We start from the raw sequence: 26,975 nt of genomic DNA, 5'->3' as shown, positions 1-26,975 counted from the left end.
CAACCAAGCCACAGACAGTGCCAACAGTAATTCTGCAAAAGTTTTACTGAAAATAATCTCCTTCCACATGTGTCAAAAATCAAATCATTTTACACAAATACAGTGCCAGTATTTTAATACTTTAAAAAGATTTTATAATGTGGCTGTTACTGAATTTCTATACAGCTGCATATTTTCAAAGTATTCTTTTATTACAGACAATACTTCCAAGAGCATTTTAACTGATTGTGCATTTTTAAACCTTTATGACATTGCTTTGTATACATAAAATAACAACCCACATGGCTAGGTACTTATGTAAATAAAAGTATGTTCACTTTTGTTAAAGTTGAATCACTTTTCTCTGCAAAGTAGATGCAACAATCCTGAAACATTTGGTGATATTTATTAAAAATAATGCTATAACTTAAAAGCAACGATAACAACATATTTTAAAATAAATATTTCCTGGAATAATCATTTTATTTAATCAGATAGAAGCTATATTCTTCTTTAGAGTTGCAAATAGGTTCTTAATCTAAACACGGGAGGTGTAAATCTTGAAAATAAAATAAATAATTTTGAAGACCTGTAAGGAGTCTCCAGCCATGCAAAACTTGTTGCATGAATGATGGATGCAGCTTTGACATCTCTCTTCATTTATATTTGCATTTGCACAGTCCACATTGCATGTTTTCATACAGAAATACAAGGTTAGGCTCAAGAATTTTTGACTTCGTTTGAAATTAAAGCTCTTTAGCTGGGTTTGAAGAATATAAAGTATCCATCAAAAACTACAGAAGTTATCCAAAATAAAGCAATATATGCTCCAGCTACTTCACAAAGAAGCTTGGATTTTATCCACATGAGCCACTTGGCATCCTCTCTTCCTTTCTTCATCAGCCCCCAGTAGCACTCCTTTGGTTTCACCCACCTTCATCTGGCTTCCTGGGCTACTTTCTGCCTTTCTAAAGTAGTAATTTAAAATACTGAATATTCAGTTAGCAATTAAAAACCCCAAACTCTGTGTTGGACAACTACTTCCCTGAGTCAATTGCAAATTGGGTGCAACTCCATATCCTGGAGAGTGTATTCTAGTCTACAAAGCAGGTAGGATATGAAGGAGCCTTGTGTCAAGGAAGCTAGGTTTGCAGCTAAGTAGAGCCAGTCACAGACTTGAAATGAGGAGGTAAAGCCCCAGCTGCCATCAGCCAGCTGTTCAGCCAATATTTAGGCATCTTCTGCAAGCAGATGGGAGCAGTTCACCTGAGACTTGAATGGCATTTGGGAAGTGCCCCTTATCTCCCTCTTCTGACTGCCAAGGAAAACTAACAGGTGTCTCAGGTGGAGTGAGTATAGTCTGTGAAAAGCACAACTAAAATCCAAATTACCATAGATCTGCCTTCAGTGACCAGGAAGAAAAAATATTGATAGGAAGTGAAAAATTAATTTAACCCAATTTATTTCTAGCAGGTCCATAGCTAAGATGGATGTTTCACAAACTACAATTTGGTAAACAAAATGTATTAGTAACATTAACTTATTGAATATTTTACTATCCATCTATAAATCAATTAATCTCACTTTTCCCATACTTAGACTCCTTTGGCCTAAGTGATGTACAAATATTCAGGCAATAAAAACATTGGGATTTCAATGGCTTCTTAGGCAAGCGAATGCTGTATGTAAGTGCTGAAAATGTTCAGTGATGATGAAATATATTTTTATGTCATAAAGTAGTTAACCAGTTCTTTATCTTTTCTGTAAAACCCCCATTCAGTTCAATGCTGATAATTACTAAAACCTCAAACAGAGTACACTGTTTGGATAAAAACACAAATGAAGTTTTTCCTGGAAGACTACATAAGAGTTTTTCAGAAAACATATTACTTTGAAATGCAGATCCTTTGTGCTACCTAATGTAATTCCTACGTTCAATAATATCTTTGATCAAAATAAACTGTTAAAGAACACTAGCAAAAATCTTACCATTTTTGAGCATTTTCCAAACTGTTCTCTTCTTTTTTCCGTTCTTCTTTGGCTGCCAATGGGAAACATTTTAAAGTTATAAATTACTGTCTTACTGTTTTAGAAACCCCACAGATTAAATATCTTTTTTTCAAAACAGCACAGTTTGTATATTAAGTATAATAAAAGTGGTAACCACTTGCTAATTTTCTTTATTTCTTGCATACAATGAATGTTTCTACTGTACCAATAAAGTGTATTGGAATTGAAAAGTAATTTAAAAACCATATAATAATATATAGTGTTAGGCATAATTTGAATAAAATGTAAATAATTAAACTTCACTTTCAGATCTTTTAAAAAGAAAATATTTTGTGTTTGTTTCTTTAGAGTTGCAGGCCAGAACTTTTAAATTTAAATGTATTTCTGCAGCATAAATGACTGGAAGTTCAATTGGAATTGAACAGGTACCAAACATAGTTAACACCAACTGCTCCAAAGAGCTATCACTTTTTGTTCTGGAAGCTGGAAAGTGAAAACACATGTAGTAGGTTTTAAATGTATGGCGTGTACATGATTTTTTTTGAAAAATCAGCCAAGAGTTTGAAATATGGTTAGTGTATCAGAGAAAACCTCACTGCAGTGAACACTGAAATACGTGTCTATTGGCACGAGATTTTTTATTTGGATGGATTTGAAGCAAATTTCCTCAGTATTCCCCATTTATTGAGCATTGATTTGGTTTGCAGGTAGGTTTTGGTGCTTGTAAACTGATTTCCTTTAGGAGGAAACTAAACAGGAAGCTCCACAGCAAATGCACTCCAATATTTAATAGAGACAAAAGGACTGAAGTAACACTTGGGCCTTCAGACATCTCTGAACACATGAGATGGATGATCTTATGAATTTGCCTTATGAATCAAATATTTGTGATGACTTCCTTTTACTGAAATGCAGATGTCAACATGAAGATTCACGATCCTCTAACAGTTTAAAAAGTGAAGTAGTATTAGAGTGAAATGGTACAAAAATTCTCCAATTTATTCTTTCTACATAGTCTACTTTTTGAGGATGGAAGAGTACATGAAATACTATATTGAAAATGAGAAATTACCAGAAAATATTTATTTTTAACAGGTCTAATGTATGCACTGCAGCTTCCAGTTACAACAGAATCAATACCTCTTCATGCATCAGGCTACTATGAAATAGATCTCTAAAGAACAAAGGAAAGAAAATACTGGCTACCAGCATAGACTGAAAATTGAGAAGGTCAGTAACTAACAGAGGCAAGCAGAGAATGATGATGCACTAAGAAAAGTGCAGGGAAAGACAAAGAAAGAAAAATGGGTAGCCACAACTACACAAAAATCTCTCAGTTACTTCTGCCCCTCTAGTGAAAATTTTAACACTCACTGAGTCTGACTAGACAAATTTTCTGGTATTTCTCTCTGACCTTAAATATATGAATGCACTTAAGAATGATAATTCACTGAAGTGTATTGATTTAGTTGGACACATTGCAGCTTTTCTTTTATTTTTCAGTATTTTACTACTTTCATAATTGAAAGATCTGATGCATAAAGTTTTTACAAACTTTCTAAGCATTTTGGAGCAGTGAAAATTTCCACAATTACAAGAAAACTGTAACAACTACGGATTAGGATGGAGATAACAGAACTCTTAATTTTATATTCCAAGGAGGAGTTTCTGTGATTCAAAAATATATGCTTCAAGAACTTTAAGAGACTGCTTTGTAAATTATAGTGTTTTCTGCATGGAAAAACACCACCCTAAAACAAGATATTTGATTTTTTTTTCCCTTGAGGAGGGAGATACGTCTTTTCTGACTCATGTCTTCCAGTCAATCACAGTTAAGATTTAGACAGAATCTATAATAAGATATAGACAAAAAAACCCCCAACCAAAACTCAACCATAAAAGTAAACAACAAAACCAACCAATGAACCAAAATAAAACCCCTTCTGACATTCCTCTTGGAACTTTATAAAGCCTGGACAGAGACTGTTAAAACAGTGACAAAAGGTTATTATGACATTTCTAGTCTCACGGGAACCCACCTTCCATATTAGTCAAAACTAAAACCTCTCAGGTAGCTATGTTGAAACCCATCCTAGAAACATACTAACCCATGATTTAATGGCAGACGAAGAAAAGTATACCTCCCAAGAGGTTCAACTGGGTTATCTTTTCCCAAAGTGAGGAAAGTCACATTCTATGACATTATCAAGTTAGGAGAACAAGTGACAATTGACCTTATTTTCTCGGTCTTTGTAAAGCATGAGCCATGCTTTGAAAGCATTATCACCATTTGAAAACAGAGATTCAAATCTCTTAGATACTATCATTGGTGATATGCTTGGGTATCAGAAGTTGAACCCAGAATGCTCCCAGGCTGGAAGTGTAGTAGGATCTATTTCCAACCTCAAGTACAATTGTCATGCAAGAGAAATTGTTTAATAACCCTGTTCACTCAGGGATTTTGGAGAGTGGAAGAAAAACCTCAAAGGTGTTCTAGGTGGGCAAAATGACAACAGAGGATCATCAAAAACTCTGCAGCATTACAGTTTTTCTGTTTCTGAACAAAATTCTTGACATGTTCAAACTACTAGCATACTACACTATGGTATGGATATACAGCAGGATTAGAGCGGGATGAAATAAGCCTTCTTTGGTTTTGATTTCAATAGATCTGTTAACACTGAAAATTTTTTGAATATAATTAATTTTTAGGAAATCCTTGACTCAAGCCATATTGATCTAAAAGTAGCATCATGGAAAACAAAATTTTCATAGGGATGCACTTGCTGGCACATGGCATTTCTTTGAGCTGCAAAGAATTATCACAAGCAATCTAAACCCCTTCCCAAGGGCTGCTATTTTAGAATCAGCAGGGGTTAACTGTGGCCAGTAGCTATGCAGCCCACAACCACTCACTCACTTTTCCCCCTTCCCCCTCAGTCAGATAGAGGAGACAATAGGAAGAGCAAAAGTGAGAAAAACTTATGAGTCAAGATAAACACAGTTCAACACATGAAGAAAAGGGGAAGAAAAAATCTGAAGTAATGCAAGGGCACAGTGATGCCTCACTTTTTTTGGAGCACTACTACCTCTCCCAGAATTCCTTCCTCTCCTTCATTGCTGAGAATGACATTACATGCATGGAATACTGAGTTTGAGTCAGCTATCCAGGTTGTGCCTCCTTCCAATTCTTGCCCACCCTGGTCTATCACCGAGGGGACAGAGTGGGACAAAGAGAACACCCTGACAACGTGCAAGTGCTGCTCAACAATAGCCAAAACACTTCTGTACTATCAACACTGTTTTAGCCACAATCCAAACCACATCCCACACCAGCTGATATGAAGACTATTAACTCCATCCCAGCTGGACCCAGTACAACAGCAAACAGCCATGCAGAATAATCATATAGCCATGGAGATGAATCCTAAGATTTAGACAAATTGGCTAATTTGGCTGTTTAAATACATAATAATCAAGACCATAGCTATTTTTTTATTATAGTAAAGGCGTCCAACAACTTGATCTAGAATGTTAAACAATCTGTAGTTTTCAATGCAGTATGAAGCTTTATTGTTCTTGCTGATGATAGCAAAGCCAACAGCATGTGCTAACAATTCATTAAAGTGTTCATAAGTATCATCAACACCTATTTAATCTTTTTATTTTTAGTGTAATCTCACTGTCTAGAAAAAGACAGGGCTCTACATAAAAGGCCAAGAATAGAACACATTACAAATGTTATAAAATAATTTATATTATATAACATGTGAAATTGTATTTTAATACCTGACACTGCCAAAATCTGCTTTCTTGAAATGTCAACTTTAAAGGAATGGAAATAAAATTAATAGCATTTTTTAAACAAATTTGAAATGTCAAGGGTAAATAAACAAGTATTAACAAAAAATCCATTTATGATGCAAAAGAATGTAGAATCAGAAAATGGATTGTCTCAATTAAAAAAAAAATTTTTTGCATTATCACCCTGGAATATATTGGTTTTTAAAAACATGGTTTGACTAACAAGGGTGAGTGTGGGTGCTCAGGAAAATAATTTTCTAATCTAATGTCATATGCTACTAGGATGAAGTTTTTCATTTCATACAGATTGAATCTAATTTTAGAACTGCTTTACTTTTTAAAGTAAAACATATTATATAATAAAGAATTTAGCAGCAGAGGGTATAGAAGTCCTCAGAAATTAGGTACTCACAGTAAAAAAGAATTTTGCAGTTTCATGTAGTTATACTTTGAATTCTAATTATTGAGCAAGTTTTCTGAATAATCTTAAATTTTTCACAAATTATGGTGTTTCAAAAATTCTAGAGGAGTTGTGTATCCTAATCTAGGAAGAGATATTGCCAAGAAACATCTATCTGTCTAGAGCTATACATAAAACCTGAATTTTCTCCTACTTCTACATTTTTATATTGGGTTATATTAGAAGTAACTCTGTATTTTGAGAAAAAGTATTACTTTTAATTTAGTCCTAAACAAAAGAATTCTTATTACTTAGTTGATTCCATATATAAACATAGCAAACATGAGAGAATACATCCAGTGTAAAACATTTTCTGCTTTTTTTTTTTTTTTTTTGTCATTGAACTGTATTAAATTTCAAATTTGAATATGGGTGCAAATTATTTCACATGACTACAGTCCACCATTCTCATGCTGGTGCTTTTTTGCCTTATAAAAATGCTTCACTTCAGAAATAGTGAAAAAAACTTATATGTTCTATACAAAACTTCCTAGCAAATAATTTTCTAATATGTATTACTTGATAAACTGTCTTTAGCCACTTACTAACTTCTAATTGGTAGGCTTTATGAACTCATGGAATTCAACAGACAGCCTGGGAATTCTATGTAAGTATCTGACTGTATGACTAATATAGTTTTATATCACAGTGCAAAAAATTCCCACATAAAACAGTCCCATGCCCATGAAGAGATTTTTCTTCTATGCTGTCAGTTAAACGAGAAGGTCTGGGAGAACGGAATCAATGAAACTTTGGTCTACTGTGGGTCTGTACTTTAGTTAGTTCCCAGATGGATTCATTAATGTTTAATTAAGGGGTGAGTTCATAATACAGCCTTGCTCTCCCTGGAAGGCTAATAGGGTCACTCTTGTCTATTTAGCCACATATTTTTATTGAGATTTTAAGACCTTAAGATCTCAGGATCTCTAACCTTGTCACATTTGGTCAAAATTGGACAATGCACTAAAAATTATTGGCGGGGGAATAATCAACAAGCAGTATGATCACATGAGCCTTGTTTCTTTTATCTCTTCTTTAAATTAAAATATATCACATTTTAAACATGGAATTTGGCTATGCCATTTTTTTAGACAGTTTAAATACTGGTATAGGCATCTTAAATCCTTTCAAAACAATCTTCAGAACACTTGCTGCCATGAGGTCTTAATCACCCTTTCCTGAAACAGTTCTCTCAAGTTTATTTTCCTCTGCAGTGGTGAAAAAGTTTCTTTTAACTAAGAAATCCACATCCAGTGATGTGAATGTATAAATGTTCCTACAGCACAAAGAGTCTCTGTGAAGTCTTGGAAAACTTCTTAACAAACAAGTATCCCACAAGTTACCAGGAATATAAGCTGTCAACCTGTATCTTAGGTACGTGTCAAGAAAAAATTAATGTTTACCATATAGAAATTGTTAAATATTAGATTCAGTATTTTTCATGTTTTGAAAACGTAATGAATTACAGACACTTGCACACACAGAGAGTCACACAATACCAGCAGAACATGCTCAAGCAACACATTCAAGAAAGTGTTTATTATCATAGGTAATAAAAAACCTAGGAAATTATGTTTTCTTTTAAAAGTGATAATGCCATCTATAAATGTGCCAGAACAAAGTGCTGAAGGTCATTTTACCAGAACATTAAAACTAATCACTAAAGAAAAAAATAGTTATATTTATTTTCATAAATTCTTTTATTTTTAAATGTATATTTCTTAGTATGATTCTTCTATTGTATTTTGTGAAAGAAGGTTTTTAAACTAAAAGGAAATTAGGTTCCATATAAAAGAGTATTTTTTATTAAAACTAGGACTAACACTAGTCTTATTTTCCTTTATTCTGGAGGCATTAATTACAAAACAAGAGTTAGCATTATATTTTTCAATTTTATTAATTCAATTAAATTACTTGAAACTCCATTCTGTTAAAATGTAACCAAGACATTAATCTCACATTCTCCCAAACTTGGTGTTCCAGATAATAACTATTTTTTAAAGCATGTTAGTACTTAGCACTAGAGAGATACATTTTCTAATTCTACTTCCTTCTAATAAACTCCTATAATGTTGTGTTTTAATTCCAAGATTAATCTCTGATTAAATGTATCTAAACAGTTTACGGAACTGAAAAATTAGTTCTGATCCTTTCAAACACCACAAGGTTAAATCCAATCTGTTCTGTGTCTGAGAAAACTAACTATCCAGATTATCTATAACTACAATCTCTTTTTGTAAGCAGAAGTAAAACTTTTGAAGACTGTCCCATTCTTATACCAAGGGCATGATTTTTAAATAGTTAACTGATTATTGAAAGCCAATAAGAAGCAGGTCATCTGAAAAAAAGAAAAAAAAAAGAGTACTATTGAGGAAAAAAATATTTGATGGTGCACCATCTGTTGGGTAAAGAATAAATAATTATACAAATATAATTAAACTTATTTCAGAAAAGCTGTGTGAAAGTTGCGAAATTTCACACAAAACTTGAAAAGTTTGAGGAGAGAAAATCCACAGCAACGCCTCCTTCTGTGGAATGATAACAATGATTTATGAAGCTGAAGTTATTTCTGCTGATTGAGCTCAGTCAAGATTGGTTTCACATGATCAGCTAAAGTACAGGAATCCATGATGTGTAGTGGCCCCACACGTTTGAACACACTAGGACACGCTCTTCTAGGTGATCCAAACGTTGGGGGTGGGGGGTTAAAAGCTGCTGCTTTGTTTTCCCTACATTTTCCCCTCATTAGGATACACTCCTCTGCAAAGTTAGCCACTTCTGGTGGTCGGGAGCAAAGTCTCATTGTAAATGCACAGCAGGATAGTGGCAAAGCTGAGATTAATTCTCCATAGATTTATATAGACCTTTCTCACTGTTGATTGCTTGTACTGTTTCAAAGGTGCATACGTTGCCTTTTTTTATTGCTGGTTACTGACTTTATTCCAGCATATGGTGGTTGGCGCCATGACACAAAGTGAACATTTTATACTAGAATTAAAGTGGATATTTGACAGTTTCTGTCAGAAAGTTCAGAGCAAAGAATTTGTGAGACAAGATTTATTGCATATTTTATATGGGACACATCTGTTTCTTTGCTATGTTGCTCTTTAAACAGAAAAATAGCAGAAAAATAGAAGTTTCTTTAAGAAACAAAGGCTGTCAATAAAAAACATGAACAGAAAAACTACATTATTGAGAATGAATTGAATCATTTTGACCTTCTAAAAATGTGTTGCTTGTAAGTACGACAATCACTTCTCCCTTTTTACTCGTCCTATAGACTATAGATTTTGAAATACACAGCTACCCATATTTACCTTATATATAAGGTAAATAAAATAAAAATTAAAATCAAATTAAATCTAAGTATTGATATTGGATATTCACATTTAAAAGCAAGCCTAAATTATTAAGGTAGATTTTGCCTATTTTTTTAGAATCTGTAACTGCATTTTAATGATGTGAAATGTGTCAAATAAACACCCATTTCTCTGAAAATGTCTTCTTAAACTATAGATCAATTATAAGAAGATATACAGCAAACTTGCCCACATTTATCTGTTAATATCCCTAAATCATTTGGTCTCTGAAGTTTAATTCAGTCTTCTTAAGACCTGAATCCAAACTAAATTTGAAGAACACCTAGCAGGATCTTGTTTAAGAAAAAAAAATTGTACACATTAAACAAGAAAGTAAAAACCTTTCAATAAAATTCTAAATTTTTAACCACCAGCAGTACTGTTTGTAAAGATTTATGCTTAGTGTAAAACCGTAAGATTCAGCTTGAGAAACATGAAGTTTAAATAGGTAGAATTAAACAAGAACAAAAATAAAGAATATATATTCCTCTAAAATCACATATGCTTTTATGAAAAGGCATGGGTGTCTTATTACTTCTAATTAAAGAGAACAACAATAGGAAAATCCCTTCCATTGAAAGGGATACATGCATTCTAAACAAATAGTTATAGCAAATAGTTAAAAATACAGGCTCAATACTTCATTAAACAAAAATATTGTAATTTCCACTAGAAAATAACAAATATTTGTCAAATTATTTCCTACTTTCAATGCATTAATTTTTGTTTTTAACTCAAAGACTTTCTAGAACTTCAATTTATATAGGAAAATTTATCTAGCTACTAGTTTGAAAAGCCCGTAATTTGAAATAAAATGTAAAAAAGAGGCAAACTTGAACCTGGAGTATTTCTCCTTCTTACCACAAATAAAATACAGGATACTAACATTAAAAAGTATTTTGTTATGATTCTTTTTAATGATGAAAAAACAAGAAACACCAAACTGCATTCAAATAGAATATTCAAACTGATATTTTTCTGAGCTTGTCTTCTTTGTGATAAACACTTAGAAGACTGTATTTGAAAGTAGGATCTCTCAATTTCTAAATAAAAACCTGCAAACCTACTATTCTTCTTATGGGGAAATCTTGGGAAAAGTAAAGCATGTGTGACACATTAGTCAGGTAATTTAATTCATTCCTTGAAAGTGCTCACATACAACCATGATGAGAAAAATGAGAGTGTATATAAAAAAAAAATCTCATGTTAGCCTAATTTAAGACTGGAAAAATAACAAGAGTTATTACTGCATCTACCTGATCTATTTTGGTGTTTTGTAGCTTGCATATTTTCTATTGACTCTATACTGGGAGCATAGAATTTTTTCCCTGCAGTGTATGTAAACATTTTAAAATCTGTATGATTATTCTCATATGAAAGGGAAGAAGAGGATGTAAGTATTGGATAACAAGACCAGGGATAACCACCAGCTCATCATACCACTGCAGACTTTGTGCGTGCTGTATCTCTAGGCCTTTGTTGTTACCTTTGTGTTTATGAGATACCTCCTATCTCCTGGAAATGGCTTTTGCTCAATAATAGCAGTCGGTCTGTGCAAAAGGCAATCCCAACTTTCCCATTAGTAGAAGAGTTAAATATAATTGTAATCATAGTTAAAGCTTTGACTACCATTTTGATTTGATATTGTCTATTGAACCACACAAAGAATATTTCTGAGAAAGATAATTAACACAAATAATTTGCATCTACATTCTTAGGTTGTAATAAAACAGTCATAATGAGCTTAATTCCTCTTAGTTTTTTTTCTCTAGTAGACCAAGAAAGTCTTGAATCATAACTTCATTTTTAAAAAAAGAAAAAAGTTAATAAATCATATGCAGGTGAAAGTAATAACATACTTTAGAATTTGGTTCATCTGCATCTATAACCACAGAATATTCTTTACATCAAGTATTTAAAAGGGCAACTTTAAAAAGATTTCAGAAATTTGGAGAGAAATTTTAAATCCTAAGAAAATTTACTTCATTCATGACAAAACCAAACCTGTATCAAATTACATTACAATGAAAAATGACTGGGATTTTAAAGGACGAACAGTCAAGAGAGAACAGTCAAAGTTCCCCTACCACTGTTTCAAATAGACATCATAGAATTAGCTCTCCTCATTAAACCTGGGGATTCTCTGTTCTAGGACTGCCCAATTACTTGTAAGGAAAGAATTCCTGAAGCATAAAGCTTAATAATCTTTAACATATGCCCTATCCAATTCCACTTCAAGTCAATGGTGGGTCAGCACTTTATGTAAAACTGAAGTTAAGGAAACACACTCTAAACATTTACTGATAAACTCTACTGATAACTCCATAGATAATCAAACTAAACACATTTTTATAGAGTAGTTTTTCCTCTTAGCATGTTTGAAGATTTCTGTTTGGCCAGAGAAGATACACTGCTCTGTCTAGTCAGGTATAATACCTGTCCTAGGGCACCAGCAATCTCTGTAATACCCCATTCTGTTGCAGAGATGGTAAAAATTTGTGGAGGGAACTTTCAGACTGTAAGACATTCCCAAGATAAAAGACTTCATACACGTGCTTTGCACAAACAGTTGTATTCTGAAGTCAGTTCAGAAGCTGAAGGCCTTAAAAAGTATTTTTTGACACTTTCAAAATGGCTGACTTGGGACAAGTTTAGACAGCTGAAAAATTCTGATGCTAAAAAGTTTGAATTGATTTATATGCCATGAAAGAAGTACTGTTCCAATCAATTTCATACGTATATCTCTTAAGAAAAATAAAACTTCTGATTTCTCCGCCTCAAGGTGTTCAAAAGCATGGTAAAGACTCTTAACAAGACAAAGGAAAACTTTTAAATATCTTGCGCTGGCATCTGAAGTATTTAGGCACAGAAATACCAGAGAAGTTACAGGAAAGGTTGAATGATGACCTGAAATCAGACTCTTTACATTTTAGAGAAGTCTGTCTTTAATCACAGCTGTAATCTCACAATACTGTATTATCCATTTGGTTTTACTCTGTCATTCCTCAATTTTGAAAGCTTAGTAGCAACCTGGTTCTATGTCCTTTAACTAGCTTGAAATTTCTGATAACTGCCCTATGAACCTCGTGATTAATACTTTTGTTCTCTAAACAATGGCCCATCCTGGTCAACAAGACTGCAGGTTTTACCTCTTCTTATGGCTTAAAAAGGAAATCAGAGCTCATACCATAAAAGAATTTAACCCAGAGAGCTTCAATTTCTTGATGAAATGTTCAGCATCTAGTATTTCTTATCAATCATGCTCAAAAACATTAAAACAGGATATTCATGTGCTTGCACAGGTCCAAAAAAATAAAAATTGAGACAAAGTATTAACATACCAACATTACAGAAGTCTACACAGAAATTCCAGGCAATTGCATACCAGATTAAGCATGCTACTGTCATAATCAGATTGTATTATATGGTGCTCTGAAGGGAATTTCCAGGCTTAATGGTGTGAAATTACAGAGCACAGGGGACAAAGACAAGGTAAGAGTGACCAGTGTGAGGTTCGATACTGGGGTCTCTCGAGAACAAGTGTGTTTGGGCCTTTCGTTATTTAAGTGCATGAATCTCTTCTAGCCAATGCTTTCCAATTCTGGGCTCTGCTCTTTCCTTGCCGTAGTATCTTCCATATATGTTATATAATCTAAAGTAATGAATCAGTGAGCATCTTCATTTCCTTCAACGAAGCTTTGCCAGGGATTTAAATTCTATTTGTTCTATTTGTTCTATTTGACTTTGAGTATCAGAACATGAAGACAAAAAAGGAAAAAAAAAAACCAAAAACATAAATAGGAGATTCCTAAGAGTATAGTGAAAAAAACCCAGCTGGACAAAAAGAAAAGCCTAATAGGACCTCTATGAAAAGCCAACATATATAAACTTCAATTCTGTTTACCTCTAAGCCTATGATAAAGCAAATGGAAGAAATACAGTGGATTTTAAGAGAAAATAGAGGTTACAATGGGAATTTAAAGACGATGTTGAACTCCAAATAGCTGATAATGGTTACAGTAACGGCATCAGTAATTCTAGGAATAGATTTTATAACTATCCTATACGTAATAATTTTGTATTAAATCAAGGGCATTAACACTAACATTCATTATGTCACTTAGCTGCTATGAATCCTTCTCTAATCATGACATGCCAGTGACTTTTTAACAGCCATGGTAATGCAGTATTCCACAATACAAATGGAAGGAAGTTGGAAGGAACTGTTTTCTATAGGAGATTCCATCCTTGTTTTCTAAGAGGAGATGACACTGCATTTTCAATTACCAGTTCTTCTAAATAATATTCATAATACAAAATAATCTTCCAATTTCTATAATAAGTTATATATATAGTGAAACTGGCTATAGTAATTTGATGTACATCTGCTTCAAAAATAATAAATTGAAACTTTCCTGAAAAGTCATAGCTGTAATTAACACCAATTTTCAGGACTTTGATGTTAATAATTCTTCTAATAGTGTGGGAGAAAACACTAACTTCAGAGCAAATTCTTGTTCTTTGAATCAGTTCATTGTCAATATTGCATTACTTAAGAGGCATATGGATGCAATCACATTCCAGGACAACTTATTTGGTGTCTTATGGACTGAGGCTATTGTCTAACTATATAATCTCAGAGTACCCAGCAGTAAGGTTCTGTGCTTTGCAGACTCATGCCAATTTATGTAAAACACTCTTTCATCTGTTTAAATATGATGATCTTTTGAGTGATGAAAACAGTTATGTCTATCACAAAGTTTGAAAGATTAAAGTAATTCTGCTCCTGGCATATAAAACAGCGTTCCAGATCTGAACACAAACTTTGCCTGGTCTGTAATGTCATTGCTGGGAAGCATAAAAAGTTTTAACCAAACATTATCACTGCAAGGAAGTATGACATATTTTTCATGTTTGACACTGGACATAAATATCCTCCCACACTGTTTAATGTGAGAAATGCATATGTGTGGCAGAGATAATAAAACATCTCAGTGAAAACAAATGAAATGAAAAAGAAGTTAAGATAAGCAGAGCAGAAATAAAGCTTTGAAGTTAAAATTCTTCATATCTGTACATTTTATTCACAAAAGGAAGAAGCAATATTTGATATGCAGAGGGGACAGTCACACAGTCTGGAAGAGTCTCAGGCTTTGTAGGAATGGTTATCTGTACAGAGATAAATTTTTTAGCTGACAGACGCAGCTTCATACTTGCAGGTAAGAAAAATCTGGTCAATTTTAAGATCCTTACAAGTGCTATTGCTCTTCAGCTGTTGTTTACACATGGTTTTTTAACAGACAGCTGTTACTGAAATTTAACAGTGTTCTTAAAAATTATTCTTGATTTTCTTACTTCACTTGTTCATATTAAAACATTCAAGAGCTTTACAAATAAAATGCAACATAAGTACCATAATCTGATATGTATTTTAAAGCAGAGGAGTACAAAACAAGTGGGAAGACAAGTATGTAATAATTTAATATACAATTTTAGAATATTTTTCTTTGTTTCTGTTAATCTTCTTCTAGGGGAAAAAAGCCGTAATTTTATTGCATAGAAGCAAGAATTTTAAATAGTTCCCAGAGGTTTCTGATATTTTGGGATGTCATTACAGTTGAGCTTTACCAGGTAACTGCTTTGAGTAACAACTTAAAATATAATCTCTGTATCTGTCTTAAAAACAATATAATATTGTCACACTATGAAAGGAAATAAGTGACAACATAATTTTCTTCCTAATCTTTGACTGTAGTAAGATGTATAAAGGTATGTCCTGTTGACAGTAAGAGAGAAAAAAGAAGTATTATTGTATCTTGGAAAAATGGTGCCTTGGAGTGTTCTTGACTTCTGATTCACTACTGCTAAATGACATTAACATCTTGCTTTATACTTCATAGACTGCTTTGAGAGAAAAGCAGCAATTTTGAGTGGAAATACTTTTTTTTCCTGCAATATAATAAACTGTGTTATCATCCTCCTACACCCAAAATCTGTGCAGGGCTATAAACTAATAAAAGGTTGTTTTTCCAGGGTTAATGCAATAGACACTACTAGATGAGAAGCATAAATCACCATGTAGGAGCACCTATAGCACAAGAACAACATCTTGGAGAGAATATTTACATACTGAGGAACAAGTAGGAAATGATGAACAAGAAATTCAAAGTTGGCCAGCTGCCATCTTTCACCATAGACTCATAAAACGGTTTGGGTTGGATGGGACCCTAAAGGACATCTAGTCCTAACTCTGCTGCCATGGGCTTGTTGGAACAAGTAAACCAAGTGGTTCAGAGCCCCATCCAACCTGGCCTTGAACACTTCCAGGAATGGGGCAAATCACAGTTTCTCTGGGCAAATTGTTCCTGTGCCTCACCAACCTTACTGTGAAGAATTTCTCTCTTACTATCTAATCTAAACCTACATTTTCTCAGTTTAAAGCCATTCTCCCTTGTCCTATCTCTACATATCCTTGTGAAAAGTCCCTCTCCAGCTCTAGTAGCCTGCTTTAGATACTGGAAGGCTGCTGTAAGGTCTCCCCAGAGCTTTCTCTTCTCCTGGCTGAACAGCCCCAACTCAGCACTAGCCTTCATGGCCTTCTTAATAGAATTTATTTCTTATCTTCTTTCCCAATGGAATACCTCAAATCCTCTATGGTGCACATCAACAGGCAGATAAGGAAATGTGGATCAAAACTCCTGTTCTATACCATAAATCCATTTCAAAGTGCATTGGACTGGATGCATGCCCAGGTAGCTACTGCAGCCTGGCTAAAATTATTAAGAAGAAATCACTCAGCAGTTAAAAATTGATTTGTGGACTGTTTCCATATGGTTGCTAAGCTTGTCTGAAAAACTCACTAGCTCCTGACATAATGCTGTGGTGACTAGTTTGGTCTACGACTGTTTTTCTATTGCACAGTCCCATAGACAGCACAGTGTTGACCTTTTATGTAGTATACAACACACAGCAGTTGTAGCAAAGCAATTAATCTAACCAATGTTTCCCAAATGTTAGGCTAGAATTCTAAACATAGGACAATTTCTTTTTCTTTGGGATTAATCTCAATAGATGACTCTGATGAATTACTCCCTCTCCATCTTGCTTGTTACTTTGGTCACTTCAGTCTATCGTGCACCTTTCCAAAATAGCTTTACTTTCCACTACTAATGAAATTCAAAAACTGTTCTGTCTTGACATCAGACTACTCACTGTTCTAAATTAAAATTAATTCCTGCAGTAGCAGAGTCTTCATCACCAAGATGCTTTATTCTTAGAGAAATGAAGAGAAGCAGATATGCTTTTCCTATGCTAACTGCTAGGAAGCATAAAGACTTCTTCATTTTCGCATTCCAGCTCATGAGGGAGGAACCCAAGCCCAGATCAAAGTTTCTATATGCCTTCTGACCTGGACCCAATGAAGAAGAATTTGGAAAGATATTTTGAAAGATCCTGCATGAATGTGTGCTATTTATTTCTACGTTTACTAGAATGGACAAACATAATGAAATAGTCAGGTGGCAAAATAAGAAATAAATGTAATTAACATTAGTCACCTACTCCTGTATGTCATTTACTTTCTGGTTTGTATTATTCTCGAGGGAATGCACAAGGAGAATAAGAAACACTATGGAAAACACCAATGGTTAATGGACTTTCTAGTGAGCTGCACAGTTGCAGTAACAAAAATCTTTTTTTCTCCTTTTCAAAATACAGTAGTTTGCATCTTTCTCATAGTCATCTAAGTATTCTGATTTTTTTTTTTGTGGGAGATAGTTTCATATCAAAAGAGGAGCTTTCTTCTAAGAAATTCTGAGCAAGAATTTAATGAATTAAAGAGCATTTCAGACCACACATTAATTCCATACTTTCAAATGCCCTTCTTACATATCATGGCAATTTAAATGGGAAATAATTATGAACATATTTTTAACTACCCCATACAGTAATTTCAATGGAAATGCAGTAAGTGAATACTAATTTATAATAATTAATAGGTCTCCATACTATAGGAAAACTAATATAATTTGTTGCACATGATATAATTAGATTTACTAATGATTACTTCAACTTTGAGAATAATCTAAGACTTTTCCAAAAAGCATAGGCATATCAAATACAGCTAGTGAAGCATTAAGACAAGATGTCTAATGTGGGATTCGCTAAGTACTTGACAAAGATTATCTTTCACTACAAAACCCAGCAAGAATCATTATTTAACATTCTGTGTACCAGGAAAGAGGGGCACTCTCTGAAAAGGATATTAACCAACTGCTATCATCACATATAAAGTAGCTAAACTGGGAATAGAACCCAAAGCTTCTGGCACCCAATTCCCTGCTGAAGGCACTGGGCTACATTACATCCAGTTATACAAACCAGCACTGACATCAGCAGAAGTACAGTTTATCCCCTCTAGCATTTTAGAATGTCAGTCTCCATAACACTCTCAGTGTTTTCTGTTACAACACAGCAAGTGTTAGATTTAATTGGTATTAATTATAATTAGGAAATGTAAACGCTTCAGTATAAGCAAATCAGGATTTTTTTTCCTTATAGTATTTCCAACTTCACATTGACTAGAAATTATGAGAATTGCGCGTGTGGGAAAAACCTCAATATCTATGAGTTCCAGCCCTATTTTCAAGCCAGAAGTTTCAGAAAAAGCATCTGAGTTTTGGATACTTGCTGTGAGCTGGCAGAAAGATAACAGACAATTTTTTCTTACGTTTGCTTAAACCAGCCACAACTCTTTTTTAAACAAACAAAACTGAAAACAGATGCCTATTGGATGCTCAGTATTATCAGCTAATTTCAGAGAAGTGGCTGAGTTTGCAGACATCTCTGACCTTGACAGTTATCCAACGCCTATTCTAGTGCCATAAATCAAGATGGGTTTCTGTGTTATTTTCCCCTATCTTTGGTGTAGAATTCTATAGGATTTCCATTCTAATGCCCCAGAAAGTACCATCCACCATTATAAAGATTCAAATCAATCAGGTGACTAACAGGAAAATAGTCAATCATTGTAGAATCTGACAACCTACTGAAAAGTCATCTCAGAATAAGGTAGAATAAGATGTCAAAAGATGAGAAGTTAAATTATACAAAATTAAGTGTGTCTGATTAGTTACCATAAAGCATAACATTATAAAGCAAAAGAAGAACAAGGGAACATGAGAAAAAGTGAGCAGGTGAGTAATCCAGGTGGTTTTGCTCTTTCTAGTATAAAAAAGACCTCACTAAAAAGTGTCCCAATAAATGTAATATATAGACCTTACTGCCCCAGGACAGATGTAGGAATGTTTTCTCTCTTTCTCTTAAAAAAAAAAATTATTCACACACATATGGATAAAATTTTCTGTCACACTGACAAAGATAAATATATCTCAATTTTCACATCAATAGGCATAAACAGGGAAAACATTTGGAAGAATATGTTTTTCTATTTGAAATGATAATGCACAATTGAAGTGCAATTTTATCTAAAGCAGAGCTAGTCTTCTTCCAAGATCATCATCCAAGAAACTGGGTATTTTCATAATATGCCACACATAAGAAAGTGGAGTATGATAAAAAGAGTAGCTCAGCATTGCAGGAGAAACCAGGTACTGTGTTGTCTTTATTTTTTAAGACTGTGTTGATTTGCTACTCCTTCTGCTGGTTTTTGCTGGTGTGGAGCTAACTTTCTTCACAGGAACTCCGATGGTGCTGTAGATTGGATTTGTGACCAAAAGTGTTGATAACACATCCATGTTTTAGCTACTTTCTGAACAGTCCTGCACAGCATTCAGGCCTTCTCTATTTCTAATGCTGATTTCAGAAAGTAGGCTGAGATGAACAAGGAGTTGGGAAGGCCCAAGCTGAATCAAAGGGATAACTCATACCACAGAACATCATGCTCAGAAATAAATCTGGGAAAAGAAGGAGGAAGCAGGGGAGAAATTCAGAGTTCTGATGCTCATCTTCCCAAGTACAGGCTATGTGTGATGAAATCCTGCTTTCCTGATAATGTGAAACTTAGAAATGTGAGTTCTAAATGGAACTTAGAAATACTGTAGCCAACAGAATTGGGGAAGTGATAAAACCCACCGTACTTGACACTGGTGAGGCCACACCCTGAATCCCGTGCTCAGTTTTAGGCCCCTCACACAAGAAAGACCTTGAGGTGGTGGAGTGTGTCTAGAGAAGGGCAGTGGAGCTGGGGAAGGGTCTGGAGCACAAGTCTGAGAGCAGCGGCTGAGGGAGCTGGGGGTGTTTAGCCTGGGGAAAGGGAGGCTCAGGAGAGGCCTTATCACCCTCTACAGCTCCCAGAGAGCATAGGGGTGTCAGTCTCTTCTCTCAGGCAACAAGTTACAGGAAAGATGTGTCAGGGGAGTTTCAGACTGGATGTTGGAAAAAAATTTCTTCACTGAAAGGGTTATCAAGTACTGAAACAGACTACCCAGGAGAGTAGTGGAATAACCATCCCTGGAAGAGTTCAAAAAGAGTGTAGATGATGTGCTTAGGGACACAATTTAGTGGTAGAACTGATAATGTTAGGTTAATGGTTGGACTTGGTAATTTTTAAGAAGTCTTTTCCAGCCTTAATGATTCTAGGAAATGGCTGAACGCCTGTTCACTGATGGGAAGGAGTTGATTGAATTCTGTGTTTTGCATTGCTTGCTCACACAGCTTTTGCTTTCCTTAAATTAAATTGTCTGTATTTCAATTCACTAGTTTTTTTTCATTCACCCTTCCACCCTCTCCCTGCCTCCCCAAGGAGGGGCAGCAAGCAAACAGCTGAGTGGTGCTAAGCTGCCAACTGCACGAACCACGAGAGTCCTCGTGAGATTCCGGGTGTGGGAAAATTCACAGAATCTGTGATACGATTGTGGAAGACACCACTGGGTTAGTGTCCTGGCAAGACCCAGGCAAAATTGATTATTACAGTATTTTGGCAAGCTAGATTAAGAAACATGCTGGAGATCATAATGGTTCTGTAGAAATACAAACATATATATATATATATCTGTGTATATTTGTAGTACTAATTCAATCTTGATGTTATTGTTAAACGGTAAGTGAAAATTTCCAATTAAATACATTAGAAAGACAATGAAACTGTCCTGCAGTGACATCAAGATTTTCATTAAATTTTTTGTTTTAAAAATTCTGTGGCAAGGAATTTGCTGCTTAAATACTGTCCAAATACACTTGCACCTAAAAAAAATATATCAAGTATATCCCTTGAACTCCATGGCCTAGGAGAAGGGTAAAGGAGAATATGAGCTTATTTACCAGTACAATTTATCTGCTACTTTTGAAACAGCCTGTTTTCATTTGTTGAACTATTTACACAAGACAGCCTCATGAAACAAAGTTATTAAAAAAGACATTAGGACAACCTTCATAAAAAGGATTAAGATAATTAATAAATTACTACAATAATCTGAATGATCACTAATATTCTGTCTGGATGAGCAGATTCAGATAGCTCAACTGACTTCTCAGATAATAAGCTGTTAAACTGTTCACCATTTCTATGAGAAACACAATTAAATTCTTAACAATTCTAATATCTCTGTCAAAAAGACAGAATTTTTTTTGTTTAGCCAAGGAGATTGTACTCCTACAAGGAGAGGAGGGAAAATCTCTCCCTGCATGTATTTTCCACAACTGCAGAAGCAATGGGGCTGGCAGAAGCAGGTGATGGGGAACACAGTTTGAGAAACAGGAAGGAGCAGGACTGTTGTTTTCAACAGCAACCTGCATATACATTATCTTCAGTTGAGGACCAAATTGCACCTTGGTTTTCACCCACTGTCTCCAGACTCTAACCTGGTAAATCACTTTTTTTAATGCTTATTTCTGTCTCGCCCAAGACAAAAATCTTTAAATATGAATAAGTCAGTTCATAAGCTCACACTAGGGAGAAAAGATGACATGTATATATGTGGACTTTCTCTAAAAGAGTGTCTTTCACTCGTCTTTTTTAAGTCTTTGAAGCTTTATATTCCCTCTGATAAATTTCGTCTGTGATTAATATATTTTTCATTTTGCCTACAAATAATAATAAAGAACAAAGCACAAAATAACCAATGGGAAATGGGTGAGATCAAGGGAGTGATTAGCTTTGACAAGTGATGTCTAAGATCTGTATAACATATATCAACATATATGAACATATATTAGACCCATTAGGAACATAATCCACAGGAATTTTCAGAGGAAACAGATATTTAATGCAGCTTGCATTACACATAACTTTATAAACCACTACACTATTTGGCAGTAAGTTTTTTTTTTTCAGATGTGGTTACCTTTCTGGAAGAATTCCTCTAATTTCTCCTTGAAGGGCTGGAGATGTTCTTCAGAAGACTCTCTGCAAACTAACTTCATCTGCTTTTCAGAGGCTACAAAAAGATGAGACATATTTATGACAGAAGAAATGTACCAGAAGTAGATTTCAGCACCATAGGAGCCTACATCTAAATAAGTCACCTGAATTTACTTTAGAGGTTATAAATAAGCACTAAGGAATCCAGCAATTAGACTAAAATAAGAAATACAAATACTTGTCAAGCATGCTAAATAAAAAATTCTATATGTGTTTAAAGAGTAAATTTGTCTTTAGTAAGAGATTTGTTCTAAGACTCCTGCAGTGTGCTAGGGCTTCCTAGTAACACAGCTTGCCTCACACACTAATTCTAGATGGTATATTTAAAGCTTTAAAGTCTGTTTCTGTGGTAAGTGGAGGATCCTTTGTATCTAGATTGATTTTAATCAATCAATGTCAGGCATCCCATACTCAACCATTTTTCCTGAAACAGATGCAGCAATTCAGCATTACTCGAGTATTCCATCCCCAGACCGTGATATGAAACAGTTGAAGTATGTAAGAAAGTGAACTTACACTTAAGTGTAATTTGTTTTTTATTTAATCTATCTGTTATTTTAAGAACCAATGCCATGCCAATTTCTGAAAAACTTAATTTAATTTGCCAACGAATTTTAACAGGCCTAGAACTTTTAGTAAACTTAGTGCATTTTAATGTTCCACATTAAAGATGACAGGAGGCAGAAATAAAAATGAAATTACTTTCCATTTAGCAACGGAATTTATGAACCACAACAAGATTTTTCTTCCACAGCTTTGCATTTCCAAGAAGCTACATTTAGATGGAAACTTATTTTGGAGTTAAACCTAAGACTTACAGTTTGACTGCATGAACTGTATTCACACCATATTGCTACCATCATTAAACAAAAATTAATGTAAAACTGTGGAAACAGAAGTTGAGCCTGTGTAATTAAAATGTCCCATTATTTAAATTTGCAATGTAGTGTAAAAAGTCAAGGGAAGGTTGAAAATAGATGCATACATTTTACTGTGCAAGTAGTATTGTGCTTACAATACCCTTGGACCATCAGAACGTACTGAAAATAACCACAGCTTTTCAATTAATTGAGAGAAGAAACATATTTGGTCAATTCTTATAGAAAAATACCCATTCCCATCCAAGACTATATTTTAATTTAGCAACCCTCCATGACTCAAAGTGCAGGTTGTATAAAATGGCCTGGCTACAGTCTAAGTTTATCTTTAATCTATAGTCTTGTATCTGGTAGCATATGACAAACCTTTCAAATGATTCAGAGCAGAGTTAATTGATATTTATTTGTATGCCAGATAGCATGCAGAATGGAGTGGTGATTTAAACATACTAGATTGGTAAAGAGAGTATTTTATTAGCTGCTCAGTTATGTGTCTTTAATAATTTAAATTAAGTAAAAAAAAAAAAAATCCCAAATCACACCACACATACAATTCTTCTCTCACCATCTCATTCCAAAATAATCATTTGGGAAAATGAAAAACCTGTTTCAGCATTACTGAGTTCAAACAGATGCAAATTCTCCACTAATGTAATAAACTTTTGGTTCTTTTCCTGGGTATGAGCTGTATGTTAGTGAAATTGAATGTAATAAGCTATTTTGAAAATTGTTTATTTCTAAATGAGCTATTGCAGAAAAAAAAAAAAAGGAAAATACAAGTGTGCAAAAGTATTTGAAAGCCCTTACAAATTGTTGGATGTACATCATGCTTCACCCACTACAAATCTTGGCCACAGAAATGGAAAGCATTAGCAAAACATTAAAACAAAGCTGGAAACTGCTGATTATCAGTTTGCCACTGTCTTCAGATTTAATGCAGTACTTGGCTCAAAAAGTTCTTTAAAAATCCCCAATATAAGTGAAAATATTTACAAAATAGAATGTCTCTCACTTAATGCCTATTGGGCAATAGTCTTAAAACTCCACAGACACTTGTAAATCTGTCAAAAGAATCATGGCCCATAAACAAACTTTCATGTAAAGAGCATTTCTGTGTCAATCAGACACAATTTGGAATTTTTTAAGCACCATTTTAAAAGTAAATGCAAACCCAGAAATAGTTTAAAGTTGATAACAGTAAATTACTAACTATTCACTCACCAGAACCCACCAGTAGCATTTACAGGAATCAGCCTGACAGCAAAACCAAGTATCAACACCATGAATTCCTATAAACCTGTCACTGACACTATCCCCTATGAGTTATGCCTCTGTGAAAACTGCTAAAGCTGCCCTGCTCCTGTCTGTTCAGAGCATGGCAGGTTACACTGCCAGGCTCGCTCCTTTACTCAGTTACAACGCCAGCATATCTTTGACAGAAGGATTACTATTTGACAATTCCTTTTTAGAGCTGTTACCTTTTCTGTTTCAAAGAGCATTAGAAATAATCCTGCAAATGAATTCAGTGCTAAATAATCCCAAATTTCTGTATGAGAGATTCCATGATCTTTTACAGCGCAGAAACCTGTTACGCTACTGGGATCTATACACCCAAATTAAAACCTAATAAACCTCCAATAAATTTCATAAATTTATATTATTCAGAAAGTGCTATATAATTTTCTCATGATTTAGTTCCTTTGGTAGTACTTTATTAATTTTCTTACTTGGAAACAACTTTGCAAACTAAACAAATAGTTACTGGTGGAGACATGTTTACGCATTGGACACTGCTGCAGGATCTGGTTATAGTCTCCTGTTATTACACACACTTAGGTACCTACTCACTGGAGCTGTTCACACGGAATTAATTGAATGCTTTTTGCACTATCTACAGCTTTTGTACTTCTGTACAAACTTGCACGTAAGTTTCTTTTCAGATAGAATTTTAAATAATGTACAGAAGGCAAGAAATTCATCTTGATTCCGTGGGAGCCTGATAAGAATTTTAACGACTTCCAACTGCAAGGGGCTATGCTGCTACTAACTCAGAAAAGTTTCAGAGACAGTATTTTGTTTGCCCATTTGGACCCATATTGATCATCAGCACACGTCAATAATAGGAATACATAGATGTTCAAGCACTACCACCAAAGCCAGAGCAGGGCTGACTAATACGGAAGCTGCTGAACAAAGCCGAGATGGAAATGCCATGAAGTGGGGCGGGAAGTTCTCCGAGACAAAACTATCTGAGAAAAGCATAAAAGGGCATCAGACTGAGGTAGCATTCTGTTCTCAAGCTCAGTCCTTACTGCCTTAAATGAAAGTCAACAATTTAATGCGAAAAAGTGTTAGCACACGTAAAACTAAATACACCATTCTAACCTACTAATTGCTTGTATATCTACTGTTCTGTGAAGATGTTTTCAGCTAATTTAAAAGAAAAAATGTGCTTCTATATAAAGTTATTTTCTTCACACATTAATAATTCCTTTTTCTTAAAAAAATAATCCAGAGGATAGAAGATAATAAGTAGAAACTCAGTCTTTGTCTGAAACATGTTTCCTCATGACACGCAGAAACAAGCATCTGTTTAGGTGCTCTAGCTGTCACGTATAAATGAGACAGAAAAAACATTTCAGTGATGCGTCTTAAGATGTGGAAAGTGAAATAATTGAATTAGTGGCATACAAAACAGTTTAAAAAGTTCACCTGTTCTGAATGAGTCAGACATCTTGACAATTCTCACAAGTTTGATCAGATGTTCCACCTTTGTCTTTTGAGGAGGCCTTTCTTGTTGTAAGTTCAACAACATTTTTGAACTTTTAGAGTTAGTGATGGCATACAGAGGAACTTTCAGGCCTATATTAGTTTCAACTAACTTAAAATTTTTTTAGCTCCTTATTTGGTGAAAGGGCACCACCATATTATACAAATAATTTAAAAACCTTTCTGTTAAAATTGTTTCCCAAGAATACATTTAGCAAAATGAAAAAGACTGCTAGTAAAACTAAATATTTTTCACACCATAGCAACATATCTGAGCCTCTGCTTAATGTACTCCTTCTGAAATGGCAGTTTACATTCAGGGCACCCTTGAGCAGAGAAGCACACTGCAAGGGACTGAACAGTACATATAAATGATTATAATGACTAAAGCCTCATAATTTTCCAGTCAAGTCTTTGAAAGATTCCTTTAAGTGATTCCAGCACACATGATTAGTAGAAACTTTTTGTAAAGTGTCAAGATCCAAACATACAGAACTCCACACATCATTAAGAACTGTCAAGAGTGTAGAACTGTGCGCTAGAAGAATCTGCTGAGAAACTGAAACATTTCCCTTTGCTCTGAACAGTACAAAAAAAAAAGAATATTTTTAAATTGAAGAGTCTTGTCTGGATAATTGAGAGGGAGACAATATTTTTAAGAAGCAAGAATAATATTTTCATCAGATCAGCTAAGATTTTTTTTGTGCTAAAAAAAAAGGACCTTTCAAACATTTTATCAGTTATTGTACTGAATAAGGGATCAGACATAAGAGAATTGGGCAATGGCTGAAACAGTTTATGAGATGAAACTGTAGAAGCCAGAGAAGTGATCTGTTTCGCTCTCTATTGCTGGATGTCTGATTTTATGTGCAAGACAGATCATAAAGTTGGATCTAATTAATTCTTCCACCAAGTTGGTGAAGTTTGGTTCAGCTGGGGTATTCAGCTTAGATTTAAAATCACGTAAATTCATAAACTACCAGCAATATTAGCAGGAACATTTCACAAAGTGCTTATTAGCCCCACTACTATTAATTTGTACCCCACAGTCTGAAGTAATGCACTTTCAATCTTGGATACGTGACTGTCTCAATTCTAGCAGAAATCTGTCCTGTCTCTTACTGCATACCTCCACAAAGAGGAAAAGCTGATGAGGTCCATAAATACGAAGTCACTGTTCTTCCCAATACCAGTATTTAACACTCTCCAAACTACATAATTCATTATCCATCACACACTTTGATAGGGACTGTACTCCTCCCATTCCCACATGTACACTACCTGCTCCCAGATGTATCCTTCATAGCTACGTAACTAATGCTTAACATACCCATATG

General features: G+C 34.4%; 1 protein-coding gene across 8 annotated transcripts in view; it reads right to left on the bottom strand.

Annotated features, from left to right (window-relative positions):
- Positions 1–26,975, bottom strand: part of FMN1 (formin 1) — a 168,820-nt gene that overhangs the window by 11,952 nt on the left and 129,893 nt on the right. For all 8 annotated transcript variants that reach the window (XM_038139829.1, XM_038139831.1, XM_038139833.1 and 5 more), the window contains 2 exons: positions 21,915–22,007; positions 1,969–2,020 (listed from right to left, as the gene is read on the bottom strand). In XM_038139829.1, coding sequence (XP_037995757.1) covers positions 1,969–2,020; positions 21,915–22,007 — 145 coding nt within the window. The remainder of the gene's footprint in view (positions 1–1,968; positions 2,021–21,914; positions 22,008–26,975) is intronic.

The sequence above is a fragment of the Motacilla alba genome, chromosome 5 (assembly GCF_015832195.1).
Source record: "Motacilla alba alba isolate MOTALB_02 chromosome 5, Motacilla_alba_V1.0_pri, whole genome shotgun sequence".
Lineage (NCBI taxonomy): Eukaryota > Metazoa > Chordata > Aves > Passeriformes > Motacillidae > Motacilla > Motacilla alba.
This window is presented reverse-complemented; position numbering and strand designations above follow the sequence as displayed.